A 26,575-nucleotide genomic window follows, 5' to 3' on the forward strand; every position below is an offset into this window, starting at 1 on the left:
GTTTGTGAGACTGAGGGTTTTGAGAAATCCGCCCATCCGGCACCGTGAGGGCAGAGAGACAGTGGAACAGAAGACAGGGCTCAGACCCTTAATCGTGTGGGAACATGGCAGGCTTGGACAGAGGTGGCCTGAAAAGCCAGTGGCAAAGAGGCTTCTCAGTAAACGGTGCCCTCGTGGTTGGTAACCCCGACCGGTGTCAGGGAACCTGGCCTCATCATTGACCCTGCTCCTTGTTGGAGATGGGATGTCCTGATTTATAACGATTGTTTAAAATTCAACCACTCTGTTTTCTTTTATCAGTTGCCAGGCATAAATTATGCCTTTTTTCCCTTTAGGGTGAAATCGATGCTCACGAGGACAGCTTTAAATCCGCAGATGAGTCTGGACAGGCCCTGCTCACTGCTGGGCATTATGCCTCGGATGAAGTGCGGGAGAAGGTAAGAGAGCAGAGGTTCTTTGAGAGTCTCTGAAAGCTGGTATCCACCCATGAGCATCCAGGCTGCATTCACCATGGTGTGCGAGAAAGCTGACGTAGAACTTGTGCCAGGAAGTTCAAGGGCAGTTTCTTAAGAGACCGAAGAAGAAGACCTATTTGTAGTATCGTGATTGATTAGAGAAAGAAAGTTCCATTTATTTGGGATGTTTATGGTACATTTTCTACCTGAAGGGGACTTGGCAGGGAGTTGAGCCAATAAGAAAGAGATGAATTTCAAATTATACATATAAGCGTATATAATTTCAAAGTTTCACAACATCTGAGTGTAAAGATACCTGAGGAACATTAAGATGATGATGCTGTTTTAATACTGCGTAGATTAAAAAGAGTCTTTGAAATCAAAGACACCTTATTGTCAACTTTGGAGCTTAAAAATTAGCTCTAGGGCATTCCTCAATTTACCAGTTTTATGGGAAGACGCACCGAGTTGGCATTTCTCAGCTGAGAGTCCTTCCTCCATTTTTACTGCCTGCCTTTGGATAGATGCCCTTTCTCTTCTACCTAACATTTACCTACCATTTTGATCTTAAGTCACCTGTGATAACGTGGCAGTAAATTAATTCTAGATCAACTCGCTTGCCTCCTATGTAGCCTAAACTGCTCAGGATTTGTGTGGTTTCCCGTGAGCCGGCTGCCACAAGTGAATGCAATCCGTCCCCTTTTGCAAACCAGAGGAGAGGCCGGAAGATTAGCACGAGGCTTAGAAATTCCAGGGCAGCCTTTCTGTTGGCCTGGTGGGGGAGGGGGCCACGGCAGGACCCACCCTCCCTCACGGCTTCTGTGTCCCCTCCTCCCTGCAGCTGGGCGTCCTGGCGGAGGAGCGGGCTGCCCTGCTGGAGCTGTGGGAGCTGCGCCGGCAGCAGTACGAGCAGTGCATGGACCTGCAGCTCTTCTACCGCGACACGGAGCAGGTGGACAACTGGATGAGCAAGCAGGAGGTACCGCGTCGTCTCCGTTCGCCGCGCTGCCTGGGGGGGGGCTGACCTGTGCCCATGTTGCCGTTGTGAGTCGGGTGACGAGGCCGTGATGAAGAGCGCCCAGCGGCTGTGCCGGCCTTGCTCCCACTGATGGGGTTGGCTGACCCTCGGGACCGGCCCCAGGTTTGGACAGGAGTCTGCTGCTGTGGAATTGTCTTTTGCCGAAGAGGGCTTTTTTTTTTTTTTTTTTGGGTCTGGGACTTAGCACTCACACTATTGGTGAATTTATGTTAAGTGAATCTAAAAGGATGTCAGACTTTCTGGAAGAGAGCTGAGAAGTTTTATGGCTATAGTATCTCCTTCCTTCCTTTTCGTATTTTGGCCAGCATATCCTTTGCTTTCTAGCCTTAGTTGATGAAAGGGCTAGGGTGTCACCCTGAGTGCTTTTGTTCTCTTTCACAAGGCCTTCCTGTTGAATGAAGACCTGGGAGACTCCTTGGATAGTGTGGAAGCGCTCCTCAAGAAGCACGAGGACTTCGAGAAGTCCCTCAGCGCCCAGGAGGAAAAAATTACAGTAAGACTCTCTCTTCTCGTTCCTTCTGGTGGTCCTCAGAGTCAGCCCAGCATCCGTTCTCCTCAAGGGTTTCTGCGCAGATGCAGCGGAGGATCTGTGTGAGAGGCGCTCCTGTAGGGGCTTCAGATCTCACGGTGGCAGCTCACGGTCCGGTGGGAGGCCTGCCTCCGCTCATGGGATGGGATCTTTCCCTGATGCGTAAACCTCCACATTGAGATTTACCTTTCACTAAAAGTACTTGGAGCTCAGGGCGCCTGGCTGGCTCAGTCGGGGCGCGTGTGACTCTTGATCTCAGGGCTCTGAACTCGAGCCCCACGTTGGGTGTCGAGACTACTTAAAAATAAAAGCTTGAGAAAAATAAATAAAAGTGGTTGGAGCTCACGTAAGAGGTATTTTTCCCCTTGCAAACAGGCTGCTAACCCGTTCTGAACCCCCGTCCAGTCACATCAGATGTGTCATGACATCAGCTGCAGTGAACGTCCTGAAAGGAGCTAGCATAACATTGTCGTATCTGACTAATAACGTCAACCAGAAACTCAGAAGTTGAGGGGTAAATGTTGTCACAGCAAACCTTAGACCTGTGTTTCGGTTTAGAGCATTTTGTGACCTGTATGGTAGTTACTTTGCTCCTGCGGCCGAGCTGTGTGCTCGCGTGCTTTTGCTGGTGAAGAGCCCTTTACTCTTCCCTTCCAGGCACTGGATGAATTTGCAACCAAGCTGATTCAGAACAACCACTACGCAATGGAGGACGTGGCCACCCGCCGAGATGCGGTACGTTCCGTTCTCCCCGCGCCGTCCCCACTCTCCTGTCCGTGTAACCTCTGGAGCTGGAAGAAGTCTCTGGAGAGCAGGAACGGGAGAGTCATGAGGCCCCTTGTCTTCCAGCTGCTGAGCCGCCGCAATGCCCTGCACGAGAGAGCCATGTGTCGCCGGGCCCAGCTGGCAGACTCCTTCCACTTGCAGCAGTTTTTCCGCGACTCCGATGAGCTCAAGAGCTGGGTCAACGAGAAGATGAAAACCGCCACAGATGAAGCTTATAAAGTAATGTTCTGCCAGCATTGCGCTGTAGCATTTGGCTAGGAAGCTAAATGTAGCTCTCAAAGATAAATTGAAGCTAAAGAAAGAAATCAGGAGCTCTGAAAATCACACGATTTAACATAAGCTTATCATTCTCTGCACCCTGCCCCCTGCCAGGAAAGAGAAGCAGGAAGGTAATACAGAGTAGTTTGACATACTCGGGTTCCAGGTAGAACCCCCTTCTTCCTTTTTTGGCAGGACCCATCCAACCTACAAGGAAAAGTACAGAAGCACCAGGCTTTTGAGGCGGAGCTCTCTGCCAACCAGAGCCGCATTGACGCCCTGGAGAAAGCGGGGCAAAAGCTGATTGATGTCAACCACTATGCCAAGGATGAAGTAGCAGCTCGTATGAATGAGGTCATCAGTTTGTGGAAGAAATTGCTGGAAGCCACTGAACTGAAAGGTAAGAGAAGGAGCCTCCCCGGATAGTGTGAGGGCCGCTGGGGAGTTAGGTGTCCCTTCCTGGTGAAGTGTTGTGGGGACACAAACCACATAGGTCGGGTGAGCTGGGCAGCCTCGGGCCTGCGCGCTCCTCTCCCGTGTAGCAGTTCCTTGCTTGCGATCCTGATGCTTTGCTAATGTGATAAATGTGGTTGACGTGCTGGGTAGTGGGGGAGCCTGAGTGAGAGGGAGTGATGTGGTCACCTGCCCTTAACTGGTCCTTGTCGCCGAACATCAGAGTTCGGCTGAGAGCCAAGGGCTTTTAATAATTCTTGAACGCTCTTCTCTCATGGGGGTTAGGATGCTTTTTAAAGGACTTCTGGGGGTACCTGGGTGGCTCAGTCAGTTACGTGTTTCGGCTTAGGTCGTGATCTCATGGATCTCGGGATTCTCCCTCCCCCTCCCCTCTCTCTGTGCACTTCTCCAGTGTACGCCCAAGCCAAGTGCATTCTTCTCTCTCTCTCATAATAAATATTTAAAACATACAAATAAAATAAAGGACTTCCAAGTCTGCGTTTTGTTTTTACCTTTGTGGTGGGGGTGAAGCAGTGACTGGAACCCTGACCCTTAGCTCCTCACTAAGTACCGTTGTCAATGAGCAGCACTGGCGAGGGACAGTATTAACAGGTGGACAATCATGCCTGCTCCTTTGACTAGGGATAAAGCTTCGCGAGGCCAACCAGCAGCAACAGTTCAACCGCAACGTCGAAGATATTGAGCTGTGGCTGTATGAGGTGGAAGGTCATCTGGCTTCGGACGATTATGGCAAAGACCTTACCAACGTCCAGAACCTCCAGAAGAAGCATGCCCTGCTGGAGGCTGACGTGGCTGCTCACCAGGTAGTGGGACCCGGGGGCTGCTGCCTGGGCCGCTGGTGGTGGTGAAGCTGGAGAAACGGCAGGTGATTTCTAGGCCCTGCTGTTTTTCTGAGGGATAAAAGGTGTTGATTTTCTTAGGTGACCCTGTGTATTCCCTCTTGTTCTCAAATCAAACTCCTCCCTCAGTTTCCTGGGAGCCCAAGATGAGAGAAAGAGAAGGCAGAAAGATTACTCTCCAGGCTGGGAAGACACCTGTGTTGGTTTTTCTTCATATGTGACCGAGTCACAGTTGAAGTTAAGAGTCAGACCAGAGCATGCTGGTGCAAGCTTTCACGACTCTGTCCCTTCCTGTTTCCAGGATCGAATCGATGGCATCACCATTCAGGCCCGCCAGTTCCAGGATGCTGGCCATTTTGATGCTGAAAACATCAAAAAGAAGCAGGAAGCCCTCGTGGCTCGCTATGAGGCACTCAAAGAACCCATGATTGCCCGAAAGCAGAAGCTGGCGGATTCTCTGCGTTTGCAGCAACTGTTCCGTGACGTTGAGGATGAGGAGACGTGGATTCGGGAGAAAGAACCCATTGCCGCGTCCACCAACAGAGGTCAGTCTGGCTCCCTGAGGTAAGATTCAAGTTTGAGAAAGGGCCCTACCCTCATAGCGTAAAGGAGGTGCCTATCAGAGCAAGGAGGGTCAAGTTTAAGGTAAACTTGGAACCCCAGTGGAATCTTAAAGAGCGACAGGGCTGACTTTTCTCTCGATGGCTTGGATGACCAGGGAGCGGTCTCTGCTTTCAGGCAAAGATTTGATTGGAGTCCAAAATCTGCTGAAGAAACACCAAGCCCTCCAAGCAGAAATTGCTGGGCATGAACCCCGCATCAAGGCAGTGACTCAGAAGGGGAACGCCATGGTGGAAGAAGGTAAGCGGTTATCACCCAGGGAGTGGCTTTGCTTTTGGTCTTTGTTTGCTCCTCGGTTAAGTGCATGGACTTGAGTCAGACTGGGCTTGTGGGGTTGAGGACCATCCCCGGTCTCTCACTATATGACCTTGACTAGACCCTGCCCTCTCGATCCGAATGTCTTACCTGTGAGATGCGGGTAATAGTTGCGAGGAGCGAGTGAGATCACGTGGGACGGAGTGTGGAACAGCCTGGCACGTGTCTCAGTGACTGAGGACTGGGGGGGCTACTGTTGTTAGTTAGGTCTTTATAGTCATATCACTGGTGCCAGCTTGGGATACCTGCTTCGTAGGGTCCAGATAGAGATCTGGATGGCTGGAGGCTTGAGGATGCAAAAGTTGGACAAATTACTTAGAAGTCCGGGACCCAAGCCTCTCCTAAAACTGGGGGTTACGAAGGGGCCTGGCTTGCCACAGTGATGTAGTGGAGGTGCCGTGGACACCCGGAGGACCTTTTTCTCCGGCGTCATGTCGGCCTCCTTTGCGTGGTCTTCCTTTCCCTTGCCTGCCTTCCAGGCCATTTTGCTGCGGAAGATGTGAAAGCCAAGCTCAGCGAACTGAATCAGAAGTGGGAGTCACTCAAGTCCAAGGCCTCCCAGCGGCGGCAGGACCTGGAAGACTCTCTGCAGGCCCAGCAGTACTTTGCCGATGCCAACGAGGCCGAGTCCTGGATGCGGGAGAAGGAGCCCATCGTGGGCAGCACCGACTACGGGAAGGATGAGGACTCAGCCGAGGTGACCGCGTGTGGGGAGTCTGCCGGGGCTCGGGCTGGGGCCCGTGGGGAAGGTGACCAGTGTGTGGGAGGTGCAGCGTCTGCATCGTTGGCTCTTTAGTGTGTTTTAAAGTATTTTGTACTTTCCACTATGGAAACTTGCCAAAGGAGAGAGGAGACCTCCCGTCCCTACCTTCCACCGCGAGCGTTTTGCCATTCTTGTTTGTCTGGCTCTCTACACGCATGTACACACGTACATACACAGGCGTATCTTTTTGCCAGCAGTGGGTGTTTTTGAGTGAAACTCTTAGATTTTATCCATGAGGCCTAGGTGCGGCCCCTGCACCTACCTCTTTTCTTGCCAGTCTTCACAAAACCCAGAAGAGTCGAATGGTGACATGTGCTATACAGGATTCCCCCAGAAGATGGGGGTGGGGACAGCTGATGAGTTTTGGAAGGGGTGGTGGTGGTGGATGATGCTAAAGCACTACGTGTAACGAGGGGAGGGGAGCGTCCTCAAGGAAGGCAGGCTTCGGTTTGTTGGTAGTGTTTGTTTCTTAAGGTGGGTGGGGGAGCCACCAAGTGCACCATACCGTGCTTTATCGACCTTGTATTTTTCCAGGACCGCATGGTCATGCAGGGGCAGGGAGAAAAGATAATACTACAAGTCCCAATTTATATTTTCTCCAAATGTGATGTTTATTAGAAATAGGGAGGGAAAGTGTGGAGCAGGAGGTGATCAAATCCCCATGTAAATGAACCAGCTATCCGGGGAGGATGGTAGGTCGGTGAGGCAGCAAGGACGGGGCGCCCTGGTTCCTTGTGCGTGGTCACAGTGTGTGATTTTGGTTTCAGGCTCTACTGAAGAAACACGAAGCTCTGATGTCGGATCTCAGTGCCTACGGCAGCAGCATTCAGGCTCTGCGGGACCAGGCTCAGTCATGCCGGGTGAGCCGGGCTTTTGTGTCAGCAGTTAGCGGTTGCCTGGGGTGGTGGGGAGTGGGGGGGCGCGCAGGAAATTGAAGGGCCTGGGCACTTCCGGCAGATGTGCCAGTCGTAGGTCACATTCTTGTGACCTCACTGCTAAGTCCCGTGACACAAAGATGCGTAAACAGTTTAAAATGAGTAAAGATTTCCAACAGCTTAAGTTCTGGGGTCGGTCAGGTTTTACTGATAGCTTCAGAGAAGAGCTCTCAAATATGCATGTGGTAAATTTGGTACAGCCATTGAAGTTGGAGTCTGTTGTGGACTCAGGTGACACGCCACAGACAGCCTTTAACCGTGTGTGCCCTTCCTTTGGATTTTTAGCAACAAGTGGCCCCAATGGATGATGAGACCGGGAAGGAGCTGGTCTTGGCTCTCTACGACTATCAGGAGAAGAGCCCTCGGGAGGTCACCATGAAGAAAGGGGATATTCTCACCTTACTCAACAGCACCAACAAGGCAAGGCATCGAAAGTGGTTGTGCGTTTCCTTCCACGAGCACTACCGGTTTTGCTCAGCTGCATGTCTGTGAGTCGTCGTGTCTAAAATACGGCTGGGTTAGAATTCGAGGAGACCAGAGCCTCCCAGTCGGTCTCCCCCTTGATACCGCTTCACCCCGTGTGTGATCCCGAGGGTTAATCTGTCCATCTTCCTGAATGCCCGAAAGCAGCTGTCTCGAGAATGGCTTGGCTTCAAGATTGAACACCTTGAGGTGAAATTCCCTCTCTTTAGAGCCACATCTTTTCAGGACCTTTTAAGAACTGTCGGTTCTTAATCTAGACTCTGTGGTTACAGCAGATAGTTGAAGAGCACTGTGGCATTACCCCATAGGCTCTGTCTGCTCAAATGTTTCGATGTTTCCTGGTTCATCAGCCTTCTTCCCTCGACCTGTGCTGGTTTGACAGTGGCTTTGAAGTGCAGTGCCTGGTGCTCCATGTATCATCTGATAATTCCCACAAGGTCTTAGTTAAGGCTAGAGAAATGTCCACAGCCATTGTTAAGGACCCTTACTCCTGCACCCCCAGTTTACCCTAATCGTGAGAGTTTGAGAAAAACAAACCAAAAAAAACCCGGTGATTTGTATTTTTCTGCAGACGCTAAACCGACCTTCTGGTCTGACTCTGCTTTACCCAACAGCATTATCCAGGGGAACTTGCTACGACGGTGGACATTTTGTGTGTGTGCTGGCTCTGCGGTAGCTGTTGGTGCAAGTGGTTATTACTCTTATTTAAATGGACGTAGTCGTGTGTGGCTAGTGGCTGCAGCGTCAGTGCCGTTCTGGCGTGTCTAACAGGAGGGTGTCCTTTCTGTTGGGTGTCACTGCGGCTTCCCTGGGGACCCACTCCATGCTCGGCAGGTCACAAAGGACCGGCAGGTCCGTCCTTGTGCGGAGTGAATTTGCCGCGGTCACAGGATCCTCTTCACACGCTTAGAGCCGTCGTGTTCACGTGCGCGCACACAGGCTTCCTTGGCTCCTCCCTTTCTCGGGAGTTTGCTTTCAGTTCTCCGTCTGTTTCCTTAGGACTGGTGGAAGGTGGAGGTGAACGACCGCCAGGGCTTCGTGCCGGCTGCATACGTGAAGAAGCTGGACCCCGCGCAGTCAGCCTCCCGCGAGAACCTGCTGGAGGAGCAGGGCAGCATAGCCGTGCGCCAGGAGCAGATTGACCACCAGTAAGGGCCACGCTGGCGACCATAGAGGTCCCGGGGTCACTTGGGGCTTAGTTCACACCCCACACAGGCCGAGCTTTAGGTGGCGTCTGGAGGCTCTGGAGCGGCCATTCTGGTGCCCGCATGTACCCGGGACACCTTCTACCCACTGTCCCCAAGTCACCTTTAACCTCCAGTGTCCTATTTGGACCTCAAACCATTGACCGATACCTTTATTTTCCTTTGTTTTGTTTCTTTCCTGGCTTTTGTAAGAGTCTTTTCCTAAACAGCATTTTCTAAACATTACTCTCTTAACCTTTGTCCTCCAGTTGGGGATATGCTCTGGATTGGTTTTTAGAGGTTCCGCACCCCTACAACTCTGCGCCTTTTAAAAGGCTGTTGAGAGAGCGGCTCTCTCTCGTGCTTTGTGCTTGGAGGTGGAGGTTATCTTTTGTAAAATGTCCCGTCCTGTCTTCTAGCTAAGCCCCCATACTGACCTGTGTCCCTCCCGTACGGCATGTCTTGCTCAGCTGATGACCTTAAGGTTTCGGACACTTGAAAAATATCCAGAAGCTATGTCTCGCTAGAGTTTAGGACAACAGAATTTTGGGGACCCTGGCGATCCCTGAAAAGATCAGTTATTTGTCTACTTCCAGACCTTTTCTGTTACTATGGAGACAAGAGAGCAGTTTGGGCCTGGATCATAACTGTGGGAGCAAAGCAGCAGGCCCCATACGTGACTGGAGGAGCCTATGAAGCTCTCAGTCCGGGTCTTTCTCATGCTAGTCCTGTGTCCCCCTGGCCTTGCTCTGTGACATGACTGGTGTTGCCAGGACAGGAAAGTTGTCTGCCTTAAACACAGCAGATTTTTCAGGAAAATGGTGAACTAACTCCTCTAATTTACTTTGCCGGCTTTTTCTATACTGATGCCCTTCGTGGCCTGGCTTGCTTCTGAGAGCTTTTGACGGACGCCTCAGTTGCCCCTACTTGAAGCATCCTGGCACGAGTCGGAGCTGCGCTGTCCTTTCCCGTGGATTAATCCCACTAACTCGTGCATGCTTTTGCTGTGCCCCCGTGCAGGACGCGCATAACTAAGGAGGCCGGCAGTGTGTCTCTGCGTATGAAGCAGGTGCAGGAACTGTGAGTAGGCGGGCGGCCTTGCCGAGCGCCCGTGCCCGTTCTCCCTCTGCCGCTTCTTTCCAAGGCACTCGTTCATCCAGAAAGACGAGGTGGGGGGGACTGTGAGGCCTTGCAGCAGCTGCGCTCCTAGGAAAGAGGTTTTGGTGCCGCTGTGCCCCGTCGGTGGCCGCTTGCCTCCCCGGGTCCCTTCTGTGTGCAGCTGTGTGCTCAGAGTGGTGCCGGTTCTCCCCCCTGATGGCTTGGGTGGTGGAGCGGCCACTATCGGCAGCGAGCCCAAAGGCCGGTGCCGGAGTGTTCCCTACTAGGAACGAAATGCCTTCCCTTTAAAGTGCTCTGATTCTCGGTAGCTCGTTGCTTTTTTCTTTCACTTTGAGAAGTTTAGATTTGATGGTGATGGTAGCTTTTCTTTAAGCTTTACCTTAGTCTTACTAAGTTTGTCATTTGCACGTCTCCGAAGGTAGTGAGCAGTTCAGCCCTTTGTGTTTTAGCTCGCAAGAGTTCGAGCATTCTTTGATTCTTAAGAAGTCTTCCACCTGTCGACGTGGTACAGATACTCTGTACTCGACCTAATTTTCCTTCTGAAGTTGGCAAAACTTTCCAAGAAATAGAGATACCGCTTTAGAAATTGCCTGCTGTTCGGAGAGGCTGACGTCCCGCGTTGAGGCTGTTTTAAAGTTCGGTGTGCCTTCGCCCGCCGCCAGGGGCTGCTCAGAGAGTCAGAGCGGAGCGGGAGCCCTGCATACGCTGTGCTCAGCACACTCATCTCGTCTCTCAGCTCTGCTCGCATGACCCCTGTGTTACCGTGCTAGACACTGGGTCCCAGTCATTTGTGGTCGTGACGTTGGCCCCGGGATGAGTGTGCCGGGCTGTCCGAGCCACCCAGGTGTGAACAGCGTGGCGCTCATCCCTGAGGCTGTGGTGTGGGGCCCCGGGGGCTTCATCCTCATCCGCGTTCTGCTGCCTTGTCCCCTGGGCACTGTCATTACCAACTCATGGCCTCGGACCCTCATCTCGGAGACACCCGGTGACTTGCCCTCAGGTTAGTCTCCACGGGAAGCTGACTGCCTGCCTTGCCCCCTCTTGTCACCCTGTCCGATGACCCAGGTACCGCTCTCTGCTGGAGCTGGGTGAGAAGCGCAAGGGCATGCTGGAGAAGAGCTGTAAGCGGTTCATGCTGTTCCGCGAGGCGAACGAGCTGCAGCAGTGGATCAACGAGAAGGAGGCGGCTCTGACCAGCGAGGAGGTGGGCGCCGACTTGGAGCAGGTCGAGGTGCTGCAGAAGAAGTTTGACGACTTCCAGAAGGTACGGGAGGTCTTGCAGCTGAGCTGAAAAATCGGAGACTCGGTTCTCTGCGTCTGTGACTGTAGTTTCCTGGAACCGGCGTGGCACAGGTTGTGCCCTGCCAGCTGTGTGTAGCCCTCTGTAAAAACTTGAAACTGTTTCAGTCTAGTTTCAAGGGAACACGTGCGGTTTTCTCTACTTTTTCTAAGAATGTTTTGGGACGTAAAATACCAAAACGTGTAGAAGTGTTTTGTTTTTTTTTTTAATTTCTTTTTTTAACATTTATTTATTATTGAGAGACAGAGAGACACAGAGCATGAGCAGGGGAGGGGCAGAGAGAGGGGGAGACACAGAATCCGAAGCAGGCTCCAGGCTCTGAGCTGTCAGCACAGAGCCCGACACGGGGCTCGAACCCACAAACTGTGAGATCATGACCTGAGCCGAAGCCAGACGCTCAACCGACTGAGCCACCCAGGCGCCCTCTAGAAATATTTTTTTAATTGGCATAAAATTCAGACAGCATACAGTTGACCGTTTTGAAGTGTGCAGTTCTGAAGCATAAAGCACGTCATGGTGCTAGACGACTGTTACCTTCTCTACTTCAGAAGGACACTGTCTACCCATCGGAGCGTCCTTCCCCGTGACCCCCAGCCCGTAGCAGCAAGCAGTCTGCTTTCTGTCCCTGGATTTACATGCTCTGGACGTCTCGTATAAGTGGAATCCTACGTTATATGACTTTTTGCAACTAACTGCTTTCACTGAGCGTAATGTTTTTCCAGATTCATTTTTGTATCGCGTATCAACATTCTAGGACTTTCTAGGGCTGAATAGAATTCCATCGTTGCGCATAAACTGCATTTTGTGTGTCCACTCCTCAGTGTAAGAGTTGTAGAACCAGATCATGTGGGTTGAGGGGCTTTTTCTCCCACAGGAGCTGACATCAGAATTTCATCATTTCATCATATTTAACTTTTTTTTTTTTTTTTTTTTTAACATTTTTAAATTTTCTTGAGAGACATAGCGTGAGCAGGGGAGGGGCAGAGAGAGAGGAAGACCTAGAATCCGAAGCAGGCTCTGGGCCCTGAGCTGTCAGCACAGAGCCTGATGTGGGGCTCAAACCCATAGACAGGAGATTGTGACCTGAGCTGAAGTCAGATGCTCAGTCGGCTAAGTGTCCGACTGTTGCTTTCAGCTCAGGTCATGATCTCAGGCTTCATGAAATTGAGCCGTGAGTCAGGCTCTGCACTGACAGCGCAGAGACTGCTTGGGATTCTCTTTCTCCCTCTCCCTCGGCCGGTTGCCTGCTTGCACGCATGCACACGTGCCGTCTCCCAAATAAATAATTTCTAAAAAAAAAAAAAAAAAAACTAAAACACATTCCTCTCCTCCAAAGGAGGATAAAAGATGGGGACTCCTGGGTGGCTCAGTCAGTTAAGTATCCGACTGTTTGTTTCGGCTCAGGCCACGATCTCATGATTTCATGGGTTCGAGCCCTGCATAAGGGATCGTCAGCATGGACCCCGCTTGGGATTCTGTCTCTCTCTCTCTCTCTCCCTCCGTCCCTCCCCCACTGGCATTGTCTCTGTCTGTCAAAATAAATAAATAAACTTAAAAAAAAAAAAGTAAAAGCAGAGTTCCATTCAGACAGAATAATGGTTTATGAACTACAATTAATGTAGCAAATTTGAGACCAACCGTTCCCAACGCCCTATTATTTTCTGGCTTCCTTCATAGTGACCGTCAGGATTTCTGATTTGGGTGACTGCCCAAGTAATAGAAAAACTAGTTCATAGGATACCCGTTAACCAGAAATTTGTAGGTTCGACCCATAGCTTATGAACATTTTTTGCCCGCCTTCTCTTTTGAATTACTCGTGGAGTCTTAGTTATTGTGGTTTTGGCTTTAAAGGATCTGAAGGCCAATGAGTCCCGGCTGAAGGACATTAACAAGGTGGCTGAAGACCTGGAGTCGGAAGGTCTGATGGCAGAGGAGGTGCAGGCGGCACAGCAACAGGCGAGTGTCCGGGCTGGCGCGGAGGCCGTGCTCCTGGCAGGAAGCAGTTTGCTTCTGGTCCCTTCCTAGCACGACCCTGGATCCATAATGTCCCCCAGCACAGAGGTGGAGCCAGGGTGTGGTTGGGTCCCCTCTGCCATCCTAAACCAATGTGTTTCCCTTCACCTCGTGGGGAAAAGAGCTCCTGTCTTCTCCACGTGCCCATTTAATGTCGTGAAGGTTGTTTACTGTTTATGTAGCCCTTAACAGTAAAGTCACCCCTTCCAGAGGAAAAGTTTTTATATACAGACACTTGGTCTGTTAGACTCTTAAGAAGTGCCTGTGGCCTTTGTGTGTCTTTTTATAATTTTCTCCTCGCGTCCGGGTCTGACAGGTGTGTGTGCACCGTGACAGTGAAAGTTATTTCCTTCTCCCCTTGTAGGAGGTGTATGGCGCGATGCCCAGGGTGAGTCTGTGTGGAACGTGATCGTGATGGGGATGAGGTCCCGGGAAGAATATAATCCTGAGCCGCTTAAGGATTTCTGTCCCTGAACCTCAGAGATGCCTTTTGTTTATAAAACTCTGTGGGAAGGGAATAGCAGAAATCGGTTTCTGTTTCTGTTCTCCAAGAGATAAAAATGATTTTTCTGTTTAGTTTTCTAAAACTTTTTCACAACAGTTGTTCAGGTTGGTTTATTAGCCTTTTTCAAAGGGAATCCTATGACCAGGACATGGAAAAGTTGGTGGATTTCTTATTAAATTTCCTCATTCTCTTCATTTCTGTTCACTCCATAAACGACTAGAATTTTCCTCTCCTCTTTGTTGACTTCGTTTCCCTTAAGCGGCCTTGTGGAGTGCTATGAGCCAGCAATAAGTCAGGGATCCCAGAGGGAATCCCACCCTGGCTAATCGCTCCGGGGACCCCCGCCTCAGGCAGCACAGGGTGGGGTGTGTCGTTTCCTGCTGCCCTGTACGGCTGTCTAACTCTGCTTCCTCCACTGAATAGGATGAAACGGATTCAAAGACAGCCTCCCCATGGAAGGTGAGAACCCCTTTGCAAATGATCATTTCCTAAGGTTTTCAGGAACAGAGCTACTTTCTGTGTTTTTCCGGGGGGTCTGTTTCTGAGTATTTAGGGAGTCTTTGGTCATTTCTGGACTTGTTTGGGGTGGTTTCTTTTTGATCCTCTCCTTATACTCTTTGACTCTGTCAGGTCTTAAAATGTGATCTTTGGGGCTCCTGGGTGTCTCCGTTGGTTAAGTGTTTAACTCTGGCTCAGGTCATGATCTTGTGGCTCATGATTTCAAACCCCACATCAGGCTCTGTGCTGACAGTGCAATGCCTGGGGCCTGCTTCAGACTCTGTCTCCCTCTCCCTCTGCCCCTTCCCGGCTCATGCGCACGTGCTCACACGCACTGTCTTGCTCTCTCTCACTCTCTCTCACTCTCTCTCTCAAAAATAACATTAAAAAAAAATTTTTTTTAATGTGATCCTTAACCTAGAGGAGCAAAGTGTTCCATGGAAAAGCTCAGTACAATGGCATTTATGACCCATGTTGCTGCCAGAAAAAACTTTGCAGAGGTGACCCCGTGTAGTTAGGTGTGGCCCCACCCACAGGATTGCAGTCCCCAAGGCCAGAACAGGAACAAGGACATTACCTCTGCCTAGCCACTTTCCCTGGTGGTCTACGAAATGCTTCTTGGAAGATACCAGGTGCTGCAGACAGATGTAAAAGGAGGAACAAAAAGACATACCAACCACAGTAGACATCATTCCCAACAGATGCAGGGAGGGTGCTTGACTAGGGTCTCTTGCTTCTGGCCCCCTGGCCCTGATCATTCTGCTCATTGAAGAGGCTCCATATTCTGGGGAGAATACCTTTTCCCCTTGATTCAGCTTTCTCCCCTTTTCTCAACCTTAATTGTTCTTCTGTACAATATATGATCAGTGGTGATGTGACGGGGCAATACCCTTACCTGTCTAACCCTTGGCAGAGTTTCCTGGTAACAGGTATTTTTTGCAGAAGTGTATTTCAGATGGCTTTATAAACGTCAATGCCACCTCAAAAATTTAAAATTAACCAGAAAATCCTTCCATTTCTGAAAATGATTGGAGACACAAAGGCGTCCTCTGAACCCTGTACACGCCCACACTGGTTGGAAGTGTCATGTGGGTGTGTCCCAGGAACACCCAAGGAGCCTGACTAACCTGCATCCCAGTCTGGCCTGTCCTCTTCCCAACATACTTGAAGGTTACAGGCGTTGTAATGGGGGGTTTCTTTCAGACAAAAGTAAGTGGGCTCTGAGATCCCAAGGGGCATCTGATTTCTACATTGGTGAGAAGATAGTTAATTCACTGTTTTGTTCTGTTTAAATCTGGTAAGGCTGTTGCCCTTTGTTCAGAGGGGACACTGTTAAAAAGAACAGCAGCCCAGTAGCCAAGAAGAGATATGAAGTTCTTGGTGTATTTATTCAGTCTCGTTTGCCAGCATTTGTTAAATTGGGTGTTTTCTGGACTCTTCTGTAGCATGAACAGGAAGAAGACACGAATACTTAGTCTTTGAGCTCTTTTTTCTGTCCAGCCAGCTGGTGTTTTATTTCTTTTTAAGGTTTTATTTTTTAAGTAATCTCTACTCCCAACATGGGGCTCGAACTCATAGTCCTGAGTTCCAAGCTCCACTGATGGAGCCTGCCAGGCACCCCCTCCCCCCCCCCCCCCCCCCCCCCCCCGCCCCCTGGGGGGGGGGGGGGGGGGACCACTCACTGTCTTAACTCTTCAGCAAGTGAACTTAATCACGTCGTGCTTTATGCGTTTCCACTGGCTGCTCAGAATTTTGACAGTGTCCCTTAAAGATAATTTTGGTTGATAATCGGGACCTAATGGCACTTCTCAAAATTGTCTCTTAATTGGCGGACACTTGATTAGTGTTGCTCTTCTGCTTCCCTCCCCTCCATAGTCTGCTCGCCTGATGGTTCACACCGTGGCCACCTTTAATTCCATCAAGGTAAGAGACCACGGCCAGCCCCCTTGGCTCCCGCTTCCCTTCACTGTTTTCCTTCTTCTGACTACATCTGTAGCACTTGTTACTCTCCTGGGGCCGAGTGTGTCCTGGGCAAATGTCCACTCTCCTCACACAGCAGGGCGGTGTGGTCGGCTTTCCTGGTCAAGAACTCGCCAGGTTTTAACGGGAAAGTCGGCCTTCCCTTCGGTTGTAGCGGGGCTGGGAGCTGCACGAAGTGTAGTGTCTGGAAGGCGGGAAATGTCTCCCTTGCCTCCTTACAGGAGACATTTGGCCTCATTCTGGTCCCCACGGTGTTTGGTCTCCTCCAGCACCGGGCCCTGCACGCTCCTGCCCCTCTTGGGCTGCTGCGGCCTGCGGTGCACCTGCCCTCGGTGCCCGGGGGAAGTAGGCTCTGGGATCTATCCACACGGCTGTGCTCACAAAGCAGTCGCTCCGTGGCAGGCACCAGGCCGGGAAATGCGAGGGAAGATGAGCCGGCTGCGTGTCTCTGCAGCTTCAGGGGTGATCCTAGGTCAGATATTCACAGAGCGTTCTCGCCATCACACGTGGCTGACATTGGCGAGGTCCTTCCCTTCTGGACTTGCGCTCTAGTGTCTGCTAACCTACTTAGCCAGGAAGGTCGGAAGTGGGAGACCATCTGGGCTCCACCCTTTCCTCGCAAGCCAGGCCCCGGCGCTTTGGTTGTCTGCCCCCCATGTGAGCCTGGCTTGGGCCCATGGTGGAGAGGATGGCTGAGCTGACCGTGTCCTCCTGCAGGAGCTGAACGAACGGTGGCGGTCCCTGCAACAGCTGGCCGAGGAGCGCAGCCAGCTGTTGGGCAGCGCCCACGAGGTGCAGAGGTTCCACAGGTAAGGGCGGCGCAGGGCTGGGGGAGCGTTGACCTTGGCAGTCCCTAAGCTGGCTGACTTGGATCTGATCAACATCTGGGCTCTGGCATCTGGGACACGTGTCATGGGGTAGACTGCTTGGTAAATAGTGAGTGAGTGAATGACTGTGTGTTCTTCTGCTCTTTTAGAGTTTTTCATGGCAGCCACTGGTGTCCAGGCACCACAGCTAAATCCATTTCCTGTCTCGTCCTGTACTCGGGGCAGCCGTGCTCAGCGGTCGTTAACTGCCTGTGTGTCTCCCCTCAGAGATGCCGACGAAACCAAAGAGTGGATTGAAGAGAAGAATCAGGCTCTCAACACAGACAATTACGGCCACGATCTGGCCAGCGTCCAGGCCCTACAGCGCAAGCACGAGGGCTTCGAGAGAGATCTGGCGGCTCTTGGCGACAAGGTGAGAGGTGGCAGTGCCCTCTGTTGTCTTGGCCCCAGGTGGAGCACAGCTGCTGCCAGGCAGAGCACGGCTCCCTCACTTGCCATCCCTCCACCTTGTTCCCGTAGGTCAACTCCCTGGGGGAGACAGCCGAGCGCCTGATCCAGTCCCACCCCGAGTCAGCCGAGGACCTGCAGGAAAAGTGCACCGAGCTGGACCAGGCATGGAGCAGCCTGGGAAAGCGCGCGGACCAGCGCAAGGCCAAGCTGGGCGACTCCCATGACCTACAACGCTTCCTCAGTGACTTCCGGTATGGAGCGGAGAAGTGTTTGTGTGCTCGTTGGGAAAGCGCTCTGTGGCTGATGTGCAGCCCTCAAACTAGCAGATGACAGCAAGTCAAAAAATAAGTGTCCGCTTCCCGGTCTAGGATGTGCACATGCACGCCATCTCTCCCCCATTTCCCGCCAGACCCTCTTCTGTTTCTTCCTCAGACGAATCTTTCAGAGTAGAGATGTACCTTAGTGTCTTCCAGTCGTTTTATTTAGAGAAATTTCAAGGCTGTAGAAAAATAGCCTGAAGCAGTGAACATGGATGACATCCTTCATCTGTAGTCACCAGTGAAGTTCTTACGACTTTGGCTTAACCTCCAAACACATTACTCTGTCTTGCTGGCCCACCTGAAAGTCGGTTGCAAATCTGTGGCCCTTTCTTTACCTTTAAGTGCCTGGACCTATGTCTCCTGCAAACAAGGGTTTCCTGTTCACCGCACATCTGTCCTCCACCCCACGGTCTAACCCAGTCCAGTCCAGCAGTATTGAATCCGGTCCGCGTCCAGTTTCTCCACGTTGTCTCAAATGTGTACTCAGTAGCCGGGGTTTATTTTTTGGTCCAGGATCCAGTTGAGAATTACTGTTGCAGTGATAGAATGGTCTCCTTAACCTAGAACAGTATCCCTCTGCACTTTGATGACCCTGATGGTTTTGAAAAGTCCAGACCACTTGTCTAGCAGAATTTCCCATGACCTGGGACCTGTCTTAAGACTACATAGCGCTCCACTGGTGGGTGATCTATGACTTGGTACCTGGCACCCATTCAGGACAGGTGTTTTTTTTGTGGCATGCTTTTGTGCTAACGAGGGTCTTGCACACAAACCTGCGTGCGTGTACATGTGTATTTTATCTAGGCATTTCCTCTGTATAGATAGGAGAGGGCAGGCAGTTCTCTGGCAGGAGTTGGGTTTTTTTTGTTTTTTATTTTTTTCTTTTTTTGAGGCTAAGGTCACATAATATAGAGTTACAATTTTTTTAAGTTTATTTTTGAAAGAGGGAGGGAGAGAGAGAGCATGCACTGGTGGGGGCGGGGCAGAGAGCCAAAGCAGGGGTACAGAGGATCCAAAGCAGGTTCAAGGCTCTGAGCTGACAGCAGAACCCATTAACCATGAGATCATGACCAGAGCCACCCAGATGCCCCCATACGGTTACGTATTCTAAAGCGTATATAGTTCATTGATAATGAGTGTGTTTGCAGCATTATACCACTACCAGCTCTTTGTAGTTTTGACAGTTTGCACTACTCCAGATGAATGCCCCAAACCCCATGAGGAATCACTCCCCATTCCCCTCTCCTTGAGTCTGCTTTCCATCTCTGTGGATTTGCCTCTTGTGGGTGTATTTTATCGAAGGAAGCCTAGGACCTGTGCCTTTACACATTGATTTTTGCACCCTCGTGTGCGGACATCAGTAAGCACCTGGGTTCAGCATGTGCAGAGGCCTGGGACAGCTGTGGGCTCAAAGAAGAGTGATTTCATCTGGAAAACTTAACCATAGCTGTTGTCTCTGTTAGAACCTGTTCCTCTGCAGAAACAGAAGATCTGAGTTACAAACTTCGTTCATTGTCTTCTGAGGAACGTTTGATTTTTTTTTTTTTTTTTTTTGTCTTTCAGTTTTTCTTAATGTCTCAGTAAGACGAACAAGAGGATTTGAAATATGCCCAGAGATGTAGATGAACTAGCCATTCAGTAGATTGGCTAGTTCGTAGATAACTAGTTAGCCCTGAATAATCATTCAGTGGGTTAACTAGTTCACCCTGAATAATGTTCTGAGACCAGAGTGGCGTGGCTCTTTTTTCCTGGGCAGAAAGCCTACTTGCCAGGTAATATAATAGCCATTTCTCTGTGGGTCTGCTTGCCAGGGACCTCATGTCTTGGATCAATGGAATACGAGGGTTGGTGTCCTCAGACGAGCTCGCCAAGGATGTCACCGGAGCTGAAGCCTTGCTGGAGCGACACCAGGTAGGTGGACCTGCTGGCCGAGCAGCAGAAAGGAGGTAGCACTGCAGGGCCGGAAAGACCTTGCCTCTGCCGCCAGCACCACCCATCACTGTGAGTCGGTGGTTGACACGACGGTGGGCGTCTAGAGCGGGTTATCTAACCCCTTCCCTCCTCTTGGCAGGAGCACCGAACGGAAATTGATGCCAGGGCTGGCACTTTCCAGGCATTTGAGCAGTTTGGGCAGCAGCTGTTGGCTCATGGGCACTATGCCAGCCCAGAGGTCAAGGAGAAACTGGATATTCTCGATCGGGAGCGTGCAGGTCTGGAGAAGGCCTGGGCTCAGCGCAGGATGATGTTGGATCAGTGCCTTGAACTGCAGGTACGTGTGAGGGCCATCACGCCCTGTTTGCCACGGGCTTTCTGGCCGGGGTTTCACTGCCAGAGGCCCCATCTTCCCACCTGCCTCCCCTTCTGTAGCTGTTTCATCGGGACTGCGAGCAAGCTGAGAACTGGATGGCCGCCCGGGAGGCCTTCTTGAATACTGAGGACAAGGGAGACTCACTGGACAGCGTGGAGGCTCTGATCAAAAAACACGAGGACTTTGACAAAGCAATTAATGTGCAGGTGAGGCCTTTGTACCTTCAGGTCTAAATGTAGATTTTTCCAGATGGTCGTCTCTCTTTGTTGGCTTATTTTCCTTTCTGTAATAACGACTAGAATAAAAACTAGTCACTGACTTGGGTGAGTCACAGTTTTGGCCCCTGCCTTAAATTGGAATACTTGATATCGAATATACAAAGGAAGAACCGTTCTCTCTACACCTCCAACAGATACCTGTATGGTCCAGGGAAAAGGACACACAGAAAAATGGTTTTTAAAACTTAGGTATATAAATTCTGGTATTTCTGAGGTTTTAATGGGGATGCCACAGAGAGGAAATTTATAACGTGTAGTAAGGAAAGAATGCGTGAACAGAAACAACTCAGGAAGACAGGAACCTCGATTTATAACTCATCTTGTTGAAATCTGACTCCTTTTTCCCACCAGTTTGATTCTGTGTGTGACATTCTCTGGTGTTGTAGCTCCTGTCCCCAGTGTGACCTGGCGTCTTCTTGAGTTAAACTCTACTCTCGTAATGGTCGAAATCAAGCTTTCTTCTGGCCTTTTACTCGCCTTCTAAAGTGTCAGTGTATTCTGATCCTGCCACAGCGAGTTCCCAGTCACCCAAGAGTAACCATTCTCTTTGCAAGACCTGCGGTCCAGGCTGGGCCGTCCCACCCACCTTGACCTCCCGCCTTTGTTTGCCGCCAGGAAGAGAAGATCGCCGCCCTCCAGTCCTTTGCTGACCAGCTCATTGCCGCCGGCCACTATGCCAAGGGCGACATCTCCAGTCGGCGCAACGAGGTTTTGGACAGGTGGGTGTCGTGTGGTGCTGACCGGCCTCCCGGCCTGTCCCATTCTGAGGGAGGTTCACCTTTGGGCTCGGTTTCACTTGGTCAGGTGGCGACGCCTAAAAGCCCAGATGATTGAGAAGAGATCAAAGCTGGGAGAATCGCAGACACTCCAGCAGTTCAGCCGGGACGTGGATGAGATCGAGGCTTGGATCAGCGAGAAATTACAGACCGCGAGTGATGAGTCATACAAGGACCCCACCAACATCCAGGTGAGCAGGTCCGAACGGCCGCTCATCTCTGCGATGGCCCTCGTCAGTGAGCGGGGTAGGTTTTGTTAGAGAAGGCGTCTTGAGGAGGAGGCTGTGCCTAGAAAACCAGTTCTGTGTCTGTGCTGGAGCCGATGAAAATTATTCTAAGAAGCTGAACCAGTGGAAGAGGGTCACCAGACTCTCAGACGTGTGAAAGGGCTTTCCTCATGTTTCCCCATGGAAGCCTATCAGCTCTGAAGGCTCTGAAGCCCCGTGTCAGCTCTGAAAAGTCTGCTGGGTCCCCTCTTGTTTGCCCCGAAGGCTGAGCTTTCCCAGGGGAAGTGTGACAGCAAAATGAGCTGCTGTTTAAGGGCTGAGATGGGCGTTCACCTCAGTATACTGAACTCTTGTTGTTTTAATCTATTTTTGTAGCTTTCCAAGCTGCTGGTAAGTTTTTAATTTTTTAAAAGAGTTTTAGTTAAATGCGCTCCAGTGTTTGTCCTTCTGCGTAGATCCTTGTTGTGGCCACACGCAGTCACTCGTGTCTCCTCACCCATGCTTCTCATTTCTAATGATCCATCACACTCCATCAGGTGTCCCTGTGGGATGTGGCTTTCTCTGTCCTAATGAGCCTGCAGCCCTGCGCCCCCTTCCCTCTCCCCATGTGTCACTTAGGCACATTCTGTGCAATGTTTGATTTGGGGGCAGTAGTTAACCGCTGTCTTTCCAGAGGCACTTCTTTAAAAAAAATAATAATAATCAGCTTTGTCTGTGTAGACTCGTGCTCACGGTTCTTGGAGGCCGAGAGCATGGAGTCTGTAGTGCAGTGTGTTTTCTGACGCACCCAAGCTGCCATCCACAGGTGCTGGTTCCTGGAGAGGGACAGTTAAAGAGCCACATAGAAGCAGATGATCTGCTTCCAAATCTAACAGGGACCAGGGGTGAGAGGTTAAGGAAGAAGGGGGACATGATTACTCAGGGGGTTAGTGAAGGGGATTTTTCAGTCCAAATGCAGCTCAGATGTCTCTGTGAACAGATGGAAGCAATGAAGAAACAGAATAGTTGCGGTTTGAGGAGTGATGGGAGTGAGAAACAGAAGAGGGGAATTGGACTGAGGTCAGGAGGGATTGGACCCTTCTCGGTCTCAGCGGGGGCTCAGGCACCGGAGTCCGTGAAGGAGCCACCTTGACATTAGCACCGCGTTGCGCCAGCCCAGTGGCTCCACCCTTTGACAGTTCCTGCCCCTGAAATGAAACATTTGATGCAGAATCCTTCCCCGACCGTGCTGTTGTTTTGTGTTTTAGTTTTTTCCCCCAAATAATACCTTCCCCTGGACCCTCCCTTTCTCACCCAGAATTGTGCCACAGCTGTGTCCTTGCACTGTTCCTTGTGGTGTTTCCTTCTGTTTCTTTGTGGATTTTTTTTTAAGTTTATTTATTTTGAGAGGGTGGGGAGTGGCAGAGAGAGAAGAGAGACAGAATCCTGACCTAGGGCTCCGTCTCACAGACCGTGAGATCGTGACCTGAGCCGAGATCTAGAGTCAGACGCTTAACCAACTGAGCCACCCAGGCGCCCCTCTCTGTGCATTCTTATTAATCCCTTCCAGCCCCAGCATCAGGAGCCCGTCATTCTCCCGGCCCTCTCTTTTCCTAGCAAAAATAAATTGCTAGCTACTGTCAAGCTTGGATGTTGACTGTATTCACAAGTTTTGATTAATGTCAGCTACCTCGTGAGAAGGCAGCAAAGCCACAGCCTACAGCAGCTATGGATTCTTCTCTGTCAGTGGAGGGTCAGCCTGACCGTCTAGAGTGATCTCGGCCTTGCAGGAGGAGCGGGCCAGATGTGTGTTATCTGTTAGATGCTCTGTGTGCTAAGGAGAAAGCCGTGGAGAGAAATTGATGTCCGAGTAAATGAAACGTTGCAATTGCCTGTTGCTGATTTATACAGAATGTTGAAAAGTATATAATTCTAGGACTTCGCTCCCAGATAGCCAGTCCAGCTAGTTTAAGAACTGACTCAATTCACCTACTCCTGAGCGGGTTCATTTCTTCTCCTGGCGCAGACCTTCTGCCAAACTCCCAACACTGAGCCCTAAAATAGGTCCAAAATTTGGTGTCTGCCGTCAGTAAAAAAACGTCACTTGCCCCCAGTTCTTTCAGCTTTCTACCACTTTCCCTTCTTCCTGACAATCCCTCATCCCTGAAAAAGAAGCGACTGAGCAGGACCTGGTTTTGAAAGGCGGTCTTTCTGGTGTTTCAGAGCAAGCACCAGAAGCACCAGGCCTTCGAGGCGGAGCTACACGCCAACGCCGACCGGATCCGCGGTGTCATCGACACCGGCAACTCCCTCATCGAGCGCGGGGCCTGTGCTGGCAGCGAGGACGCTGTCAAGGTATGGTGGGTGTGACGATGACTTTGAAACACAGTCCTAAGTGCGTAAACTGAGTTGTGCGCGTTACAGGTGGGGAACGTTGGGAGAATGGCGCCCTCTCCGCCAGTCACTCGGCTTCAGGAGAGGGTGCTGCTCTCCGTGGCTTAGCATCTCCCATGGCTCCTTTCTCTTCCCCAGGCCCGTCTGGCGGCCTTAGCAGACCAGTGGCAGTTCCTGGTGCAGAAGTCAGCTGAAAAGAGCCAGAAACTGAAAGAGGCCAACAAGCAGCAGAACTTCAACACCGGAATCAAGGACTTTGACTTCTGGCTGTCCGAGGTAATGGCAGGTTTTCCTTCCCACCATTGGAGGATTTCTGGTTGTTTGGGATGACGGGCCAGTCAGTAAGCCCCAGACCGTGAAAGGGCAGGGCTCCCCTGGTGCCCCTTTTCACAGAAATCTTCATTATCAGATAAGAGGTGTGTGTTTTAGGGGATTTATTAGCAGAGAGAATGAAGGCGACAAGAAGAGTTTGTGTGTGGTGGGAACTGGGCTGTAGATCACTCCTCTCTGTAGGGAAGGCAGATAGACAGTGATGATGGGGTCTCTGTGGCTGGTAGCCCTGATGAGTCTGTGCCCAGATAGAAACCAAAGTAGCAGTTAGGTCAGGAGGCCAGAGTTGGTAGAAAATTCGGGAAGTAAGGGAAGCGTAAAGAAATCAAAATTTTTATTTTTTTATTTTATTTTTTTTTTATTTTTTATTTTTTTAACGTTTATTTATTTTTGAGACAGAGAGAGACAGAGAGAAACAGAGCATGAACGGGGGAGGGTGAGAGAGAGGGAGACACAGAATCTGAAACAGGCTCCAGGCTCCGAGCTGTCAGCACAGAGCCCGACGCGGGGCTCGAACTCACGGACCGCAAGATCATGACCTGAGCCAGTCGGCCGCCCAACCGACTGAGCCACCCAGGCGCCCCAAGAAATCAAAATTTTTAGAGACCGCTAGTAACATCTGTCTCTCATCTGTATGTATTTCTGTGAACGTTAGCGTAGCTGTATTTTTATGTATAGTTGAGCTCACGATGTCATTTCTCGTTAGTACGTGTTGGGCGTGCTATTCTAAATCACTGCAAAGTCTTCTTAAACGTTGGAATAACTGCATGAGTCCATCACAGCTGTGCCATGGTTTTATCATTCCCACGCTGTCGGACACTCAGGTGTTCCCGGCTTTGCGGTGGGACATCTGCACTGAACGCCTTTGTACATTAATCTTTGTTCCTCCTGCCGGTTCTTCCCTCGGGGGAGGTTCCTCGAGGTGGGATTGCTGTTCACTTGGCCCCTGTGCCTCGGTGAAGGCCCCGTGACCCTATAGCTGTAGTATTTCAAGTCCTAGGCTCTCGAATCTGCATTTGATTGACAGGGAGGGAGAAGGAGTCAGGCCGCACGGGCCGGTACTGTAACAGCAGTAACCTGTGATTGACACATTTGCAGCTGTCCAGAGACGTGGCCGAACAGCCGGGCGTCCTGGGTTTGCCGGAACACTCAACGCATCATATAGTGCTGGGCACCACACGGTAGCCCCCACTTTTGTGTTTCACCCCCAGGTGGAGGCCCTTCTGGCATCTGAGGATTACGGCAAAGACCTGGCCTCTGTGAACAACTTGCTGAAGAAGCACCAGCTGCTGGAGGCTGACATATCTGCCCATGAGGTGACTAGAGGGGGCGGTGGCACCCTATCAGGGACACAGCTGTGCTGGAACTGGCACACTGGGGGAAGGAGTGTGATGTCCGGCAGCTGAAGCCTCTATCTCAAGCGTGTGGCCTCAGGGCCATTTTATGCCCAGCACTATGATTGAAGGTGCCCTGGGAAGTTTATGTGGGTTTTGTGTCTGTCCATATTTGTTGTTATTAATCACGTTTTAAAAGTTACATAAAAAAAAAAAAAAAAAAAAAAAACAGTCTCAAGGGCTTTTTGTCATCCTCAAAATGACAAAATCAGAAATGGAAAACAGAGCAGCAGTCTCCAGGAGTTAGGCACAGGGGTGGGGTGCAGCAAACGAGGAAGGGACAGAGAAGTTCCTTTGTGCTCACGGAACAACGTCTCTTGCTTTGGGTTACGTGAATCTGCATGTAGGGTCCAATTACGTGGAAGGTACTTGCACTCCCAGAGACACACGTGGACGCTTATGAAGCTGGTGAACTCTGACGAAGGCCCGTGGACGGCGCCAGGGTCACGTCCCAGCTCTGCTACACGCCGTGGTCGCGGCTACCGTGGGGAGAAGCTGGATGAGGGACAGACAGAAGTTGTACTGCTTTATCACTTCTCGGCCCTTTGGCTGAGATCAGGTGGAGAAGTTGTACTGCTTTTACAGCTTCTTGTGTGTCTGTAATTATTTCAAAATGAAAAAGAGTAAAACTGAGAACAAGTTTATTTACCTAAAGTAATAATGAGCTCATGAAAAATTAACACGAATAACATTCTTAAAAAAAATTTTTTTTAATATTTACCTATTTTTGAGACAGAGAAAGGGCATGAACAGGGGAGGGTCAGAGAGAGAGAGACACACACAGAGAATCTGAAGCAGGCTCCAGGCTCCAAGCTGTCAACACAGAGCCTGACGTGGGGCTCGAACTCACGGACTGTGAGATCATGACCTGAGCTGAAGTCAGATGCTTAACCGACTGCGCCACCCAGGCGCCCCTGGTCATCGTTCTTTTGCATGAAAATGACGGCCTGTGAAATAGCAGCTAGTTGGGCTCACGACACGTGCTCCTTTGCAGGACGGTCCTCGAGCCGGAGTACGTGGCAGAAGTATTTGGTCACACAGGACGTTAAAAGTGGCCTGTACTCCAAGATGGATATTTAATGACACTAACAACTTCTGCTTTTACAAGGATGCCCCTAAGGGAAAGCGCGTGCCCAGGAAGGATGGGATTCCTGCTGGTACGGCCTTGAGCCGAGGCGTCTGCGCCGGGGGGGGGG

General features: G+C 50.8%; 1 protein-coding gene across 10 annotated transcripts in view; it reads left to right on the plus strand.

Moving 5' to 3' along the window:
• The window catches only part of SPTAN1 (spectrin alpha, non-erythrocytic 1), a 61,209-nt gene that overhangs the window by 21,189 nt on the left and 13,445 nt on the right, over positions 1 to 26,575 (plus strand). For 4 of the 10 annotated variants that reach the window (XM_040482535.1, XM_040482532.1, XM_040482538.1 and 1 more), the window contains exons 10-40: positions 336 to 437; positions 1,297 to 1,434; positions 1,877 to 1,987; positions 2,681 to 2,758; positions 2,873 to 3,028; positions 3,263 to 3,467; positions 4,163 to 4,344; positions 4,682 to 4,925; positions 5,119 to 5,241; positions 5,796 to 6,013; positions 6,847 to 6,939; positions 7,300 to 7,434; positions 8,497 to 8,645; positions 9,702 to 9,761; positions 10,866 to 11,064; positions 12,952 to 13,056; positions 13,478 to 13,501; positions 14,042 to 14,077; positions 15,992 to 16,039; positions 16,814 to 16,905; positions 17,191 to 17,335; positions 17,443 to 17,624; positions 19,505 to 19,604; positions 19,765 to 19,962; positions 20,061 to 20,207; positions 20,895 to 20,998; positions 21,084 to 21,246; positions 21,658 to 21,672; positions 23,485 to 23,616; positions 23,794 to 23,931; positions 25,197 to 25,301. In XM_040482535.1, coding sequence (XP_040338469.1) covers positions 336 to 437; positions 1,297 to 1,434; positions 1,877 to 1,987; positions 2,681 to 2,758; positions 2,873 to 3,028; positions 3,263 to 3,467; positions 4,163 to 4,344; positions 4,682 to 4,925; positions 5,119 to 5,241; positions 5,796 to 6,013; positions 6,847 to 6,939; positions 7,300 to 7,434; positions 8,497 to 8,645; positions 9,702 to 9,761; positions 10,866 to 11,064; positions 12,952 to 13,056; positions 13,478 to 13,501; positions 14,042 to 14,077; positions 15,992 to 16,039; positions 16,814 to 16,905; positions 17,191 to 17,335; positions 17,443 to 17,624; positions 19,505 to 19,604; positions 19,765 to 19,962; positions 20,061 to 20,207; positions 20,895 to 20,998; positions 21,084 to 21,246; positions 21,658 to 21,672; positions 23,485 to 23,616; positions 23,794 to 23,931; positions 25,197 to 25,301 — 3,927 coding nt within the window. The remainder of the gene's footprint in view (positions 1 to 335; positions 438 to 1,296; positions 1,435 to 1,876; positions 1,988 to 2,680; positions 2,759 to 2,872; positions 3,029 to 3,262; positions 3,468 to 4,162; positions 4,345 to 4,681; positions 4,926 to 5,118; positions 5,242 to 5,795; positions 6,014 to 6,846; positions 6,940 to 7,299; positions 7,435 to 8,496; positions 8,646 to 9,701; positions 9,762 to 10,865; positions 11,065 to 12,951; positions 13,057 to 13,477; positions 13,502 to 14,041; positions 14,078 to 15,991; positions 16,040 to 16,813; positions 16,906 to 17,190; positions 17,336 to 17,442; positions 17,625 to 19,504; positions 19,605 to 19,764; positions 19,963 to 20,060; positions 20,208 to 20,894; positions 20,999 to 21,083; positions 21,247 to 21,657; positions 21,673 to 23,484; positions 23,617 to 23,793; positions 23,932 to 25,196; positions 25,302 to 26,575) is intronic. The other 6 variants (XM_040482533.1, XM_040482539.1, XM_040482537.1 and 3 more) reach the window with 4 other exon arrangements.

This window comes from Herpailurus yagouaroundi, unplaced genomic scaffold (assembly GCF_014898765.1).
Source record: "Herpailurus yagouaroundi ecotype Mexico unplaced genomic scaffold, PumYag 160, whole genome shotgun sequence".
NCBI classification, from domain to species: Eukaryota; Metazoa; Chordata; class Mammalia; order Carnivora; family Felidae; genus Herpailurus; species Herpailurus yagouaroundi.